The sequence below is a fragment of the Triticum aestivum genome, chromosome 7D, assembly GCF_018294505.1.
Source record: "Triticum aestivum cultivar Chinese Spring chromosome 7D, IWGSC CS RefSeq v2.1, whole genome shotgun sequence".
NCBI classification, from domain to species: domain Eukaryota; kingdom Viridiplantae; phylum Streptophyta; class Magnoliopsida; order Poales; family Poaceae; genus Triticum; species Triticum aestivum.
The window spans coordinates 481,015,965-481,021,344 of record NC_057814.1 but is presented as its reverse complement, the minus strand read 5'-3'; the positions used below and the strand labels follow the sequence as shown (position 1 = coordinate 481,021,344).

The 5,380-nt window shown below is 54.0% G+C and overlaps 1 protein-coding gene across 1 annotated transcript; it reads right to left on the bottom strand.

Moving 5' to 3' along the window:
* Positions 1–1,381: 1,381 nt before the first annotated feature.
* On the bottom strand, positions 1,382–4,676 carry LOC123169414 (O-fucosyltransferase 8; the record flags this gene model as incomplete). Its single annotated transcript, XM_044587291.1, is given in 10 exon segments — positions 1,382–1,928; positions 2,018–2,258; positions 2,401–2,738; positions 2,884–3,027; positions 3,115–3,235; positions 3,360–3,448; positions 3,534–3,604; positions 3,696–3,792; positions 3,912–4,001; positions 4,241–4,676. Coding segments are annotated over 10 exon segments (1,839 nt in total). The 3' UTR covers positions 1,382–1,598.
* Positions 4,677–5,380: the final 704 nt, after the last annotated feature.

The window sequence follows — 5,380 nt, the reverse complement described above, 5'->3', positions numbered from 1 at the left end:
AGAACTAGCTCCTTGCTGCCATTCCCCTTCCCACGCTTCATCCCTCTGCATTTTTTTGTTTTCCCTCTCTTGGCACAAGCAAATGCATCAGCCAATGTTGCTAGATAAGGACATCCTTGATCTTCTTCAATATCATCTGCATCTCCGTCTTCATCATCGCTTTGTCCTAGAGCCCAGAATCTGCCACCAATTTGATTTCTCGTCCAGCCATCACTCTTTTCGCCTCTGCAGACCCTACTGATTCCACCAGGATCGAATGTGTCATGTTTATCCCTTGCCTCGATGACCTCTCCCACCTTGTTCTTCTGCTTGCCTTCGATTTGGATCAGAAATCCGGCGACAGATATGGGAGAGGATCTACTGTCTCTGGCAGCAGAGGAACACTTGTTGGTCGAAGCCCCACCAAAGAGATCCACCTCGCTTTCCTCCATGGATTGGTTGAACGCCCCTCCCCCTTCGCCCAGTGAATTATTGACACCGGTGGTGATGCAGGGAACGGCGGCATCCGAGCTCGCTCCTCTGGTGACCCCTCGAAATGGATCCTCCTCGCCAAATTCATCATCTCCTGATCTGCCTGGATTCTGCAAGTCTGAACATACCTCTCTATCATGAGCCTGAGATCCAGATCGGATTCTGCCTGCGCGACCTCTGTCGCCTCCCTCCATTCCTTCTCGCACAGCGTCCACGAGAAGGAGTCGTCGCAGATCCATCGCGCTCGCTCCATCCACCTCCTCTCCCTTGTCGCCCGCAGCTCCTCTTCCGACACCGATTGGATCAGACGGAGCGCCTCCGGGAACGCCTCGTACATGATGGGGAGGGGAAACCCCGCCGCTTGTAGTACCAGTGCGCGAGGAGGTGGCGCCCTCTGCTCTGATCCGCGGCGGCGAGGGGGCATGGCTGAGGTCGTCGGCGCGAGAGAGATCAACGGCGGCGTTATTGCGGTGGGTACCGGGGCTAGTAGTTCTAATTTGTGTAATTTTGTTCATGAGTTTAGGAGCTCAATTTTTTAGGCTCGCAATCTAGCGAAGCATGATACACGGGGTAGAGGTCTGGTTAGGCCTTAGGCCGCACCAGACGATCTTTATTTGCCTGTGTAAACATTGTGACCATGGTTTTAAATAGCGGATAGTGGGCTGGTAGCGGATTAGGGTCCGCGTGGTGGAATGCGGATTTGTAAAAACACTAGATTATTGCATATATTTCTAGAATATTAACAAAAATAATGACATTTAGTGTGAGCAATAGCATTGCGGTAGTGCTATGGCGGAGCGCAACAGCGGACGTTGTCTCCGCTATTTGAAACTATGATTGTGTCATTTCAATAAGCTTCATGAGATTTTCTCAAAAGAATCCCTGAAATTTCGTCGTATATCTCATACCATTCCAAAGGAAATAATATTCGTAAGACGTAATTAAGCATGATGTCACTTTCTGTACAACTCTCCCCAGCAAAACTCCTCTGTTACAATCTATCAAACTGTATGTACTCTATACCTTTCAACTGAACCTGCCATGTTACAAGTTAAGTTATGCACAAAAGAACGGAACAATTAGCTGCAAAAAAGAAGAATGGCCATCGTGTCAGCCGAACAGAAAATTCAGAAGTCGATGCTGCCGTCGTCGTCGGCCCTGCACATGCACCCGGGCGTCCTGGGCTGCCGGTAGACGGTCCGGCCCCTGGGCCGGGCGCGGACCCGCTTGTACTCGTCCACCATGGTCCTCACCCTCTTCTGGAACCCGGCCCACTCGATGCCGGCCTCCTCGGAGAGGATCTGCGCGTACCGCTTCCGGTTGGGGTGCAGCGTCGGCGCGCGGCCCCTGCCGTGGTACACGCGGTGCCCCGACACGAGCGACGACAGCTGGCTGCCGGAGTCCGTCACCGCGAACACGTCCGACGAGGCGCACGCGATGAAGTCGAGTGCCGCGAGCTGCCATGGCGGTCGACGTCGTCAGTCGAGAGAGCTGAGAGCTCAGATTCAGAAACTGTCGCGAGAAGATAATGATTTCGACCGCTTACCCGGGAGGAGAAGTTCTTGAGCGGAGCGAGCTCGTCGGAGGAGAGGATGTCCTCCTTGGTGACCAGGTTCGGGTACAGCCGCGTGAGAGGGCGCAGCCGTGTCGCGCCGCCGTATATCTGCGACCCGGCCACGTAGATGAACGTCCCGCGGACGTAGCCGAGCGCGGCGAGGATGAGCCCAGCCTCCTCAGGCGTCAGCGGGCACCTCCCCTGGCTCCGCAGCTCCTCCGGCGACACCGTGCTGGGACACACAACACAACCATCGCACAAGATAATGTCAGCTGTGACCAGCCACTGAAGCTAATGGAGCCAAACATCAGTGAAGATCATGGCAGAGCAGCGTGATCAGCGTAGCACGCGGCAATGGCGACGCTCGCGCTTACGTGTTCCGGAGGCGCGCCACAAGGGCCGGGAAGTGGGTCTCCCTGAAGGCCTGCAGCTCCCTCCTCTCCTCGTCGCCGCCGCCGAACTCGCAGAGGGAGTAGGCGACCATGTCCTCCTCGAACCTCAAGTGCAGGGCGAGGTACCTGCTCGGCCCGCCGGCGTCGTCGGTGCTCTTATCCCCGAACGGCCGGTCCAGCATGTTGCTTCCGAAGAGCTGCGTGTCCATCTCCGTCTGCATCGCGCTCACCCCCCGCAGCCGCTGGACCAGCAGCGAGCCCAGCTTCTGGATCTCCGGGGCGAACTTGAGAGCGTGGAAGTTGCATCTGCATCGCAGCCTCTGCAAAGCCAAATTTACATCTGATGAACAAACAGGGCGTGTTTCTTGAAAGATAAAAAAACTAGGGCGTGTTGATGGAGGTGGTGCATTGTGCATTGTTCATCAGTTCATCTGGAAAATAATGTCAAGGGGGAAGAAATGTTACCTGCAGATCGGCAGGCACCGAGTCGAAGCCGAGCCGGTTGCCGAACCCGAGGAAATGAACAACACCATTTTTCTGAAGAACGGGAAGCGCAGTTCTGATGAATTCAGATGGTTCAGCCTCTTTGGAGATGTCGTTATCGGTGATCTGTGATCAAGGGGGAGAGTGAGATGAATAAAGGGTACTGAAGAAACAAAACAGTCTGAACTTTCACGACATGGTTCAGGCACTAACTTGGCTACCGATTGCCTCGAGATCCAGCGACTGAAGATGGGACGGTAAATCTTTCACGATGAGCACATCGCCTTTCATGTAGTTCACGAAGTAGTCTTCCTGGTAGATGTCACCGAACTGACTGGTAGAAAAGGAGAAATTCAGTTAGCTCTACAATTTGATCAATGACTACTAATGTTGGAGAAAAAAAAAGAGTAACTACTAGCAGCACGTATTTGTGACACGGTTCAGTTAAAAGTTCTAACCTTTTGTCCTTCCACACGCTGCTGTGAAGAAACCGGGGGAGAACAAGCGTGGCATTAAGCAGAGCTGCAACGACAACAGCATTGCACACCTGGAGGTATAATGAAGCTCGTTTAGGTACTAAATATCAGAAATAATGAACTGATCTTGTGAGGATCCAGGCACTATATCCTTACGGCGACACGCTGCTGGTTCAGGCCGCCGTTTGCGCTGACCAGAATGAAGCCATTGTTGTCCTCGCTAGGCTCTGAGATCAACCAAATTCAGTGTCAGGAAGCAAAAGAACTAGAAAAGTGAAGTAGGAGTAACTATTTGGACTTGCTTGAATGAAGCTTCACCTTCTTCCAAAGTGTATTTGGCGGCGCAGGGCGTCCATTTGCGCGCCTGTTTGTAGGGTTCCTCCCATAATGCGAAATTTCCACTATCCGACTCGTTCTGCACTGGCAGGAAGGGAAAGGTGCAGCATCAGTAATAAAAGTACTAACAGATACCAAGTTCCCAAATACAGTTGCAGAAAGTAACTAGTGGTGATGGCTATGATGTCTGAATCAAACCTTGGAGGTGGCCAAAGTTGCCATCTGTAAAAGTCTTTCATGCATTATCTGCTCCGACTGCTCCTTCCTGACGAAATTCTGCTTGAGCTCCTTCATTCACAGAAATGGATTCATCAGGCCGAGAGAAACATGTGCAGAAATTTGAAATGTTTCAGTCTACGACGGTAGCATGAACGAGCACAGCCATCGTACAATCAGAGAGGAAGATTAAATTCAGACGCGATAGAAAAGAAAACCGAGACGATCAGAGATAGGAACGTGATCGTGATCGAATTCGAACATGCGTTTTTCCTGAACGAATTTGATCGGAGGCGGGAGCATATGCATACCTGGAGGCCCCTGAAGTTGACGGAGATGGCGCCGTTCCGGAACTGCACCTGGTGAAGCGCGGACATGACGAGGGAGGCGGCGAGCAGGAGGCAGCCCATGACCCCGACCACCACGGCGAACACCCTGAGGTGCCAGGAGGTGACGTTGGCGCCGCCCCTGGCCGCCTTCCCCTGCCGCAGCCTCCCGATGTTGGTGGCGCCGACCCTGCCGCCCTCGCCGCCGCCCGCCTGGCCGACGACGGCGACGTAAGGGCCGTCCATCTCCGCCGCGCGGTCGATCAAGAACGCACCGCCATTACGCTCCGGGCGCGTCTCCATTGGTGGCCTGTCGTAGACGGGGAGGTGCCTCCAAGCCCAGCAACACGGCAACTACGGCCCCATCTGGCTGTTGAACTATTCTTTTCTTTTGACCTGCGCTCCATGGACGGACGGACGGACGGACGGACGGGCAACGTGGGCATCCAGCGATCCCCCGTACGGGCTCAGAGTAGTATAGAGCGGTAGGTCAAACGAGGCGCTGCTGCCGCGGCTTCCATTCGTCGTGTCCCTCCCGATCGGTGCAACCACCGGGGCAGGTGAAGAATGATAGGGCGATGATCCCCGATCCGGATAAAGAAATGGGGGCGGGATTAAAAAACCGGTGGAGGGGATCGACGTAACGTGAGGAGAGGACGACCCGCCGGCATCTCGATCGTCGTCCTATGTAGCGGCGTGGTGATCGCGGCCAGGTGGCGGCGTGGTGGGACGGAGATCGCGTATCGGGATGGGGAGGTGTTTCGTAGACGCGAAGAGAGGTTTCTGTTGGACGCTTGTTTGGTGATTAGGTGGTTTGATTGATTTGATGATGACGGCGGAAAAGGGCGACGGAGTCGGTAGCCGGCCGCCCGCCGTTGGTTGGTGCACGAGTACAGCTCTGGGGTTTCTTGTGCGGTCCGGTTCCTTTTTCCTGCTATTTTTTTTGTCCTCGCATACCGTGGATACGCTTGTATTAGGGCATTTCTAACCGATCCCCAATAAAATCGTAAGGTCGGTTATCCTTCCCTACTGTGGATATGCTCGTATTAGGGTATTTCTAACCGGTCCCAATAGGATCGCGAGGGAGGATAAATTCGGTTATCCTCCCTTTTGGTGCAGCTAGCC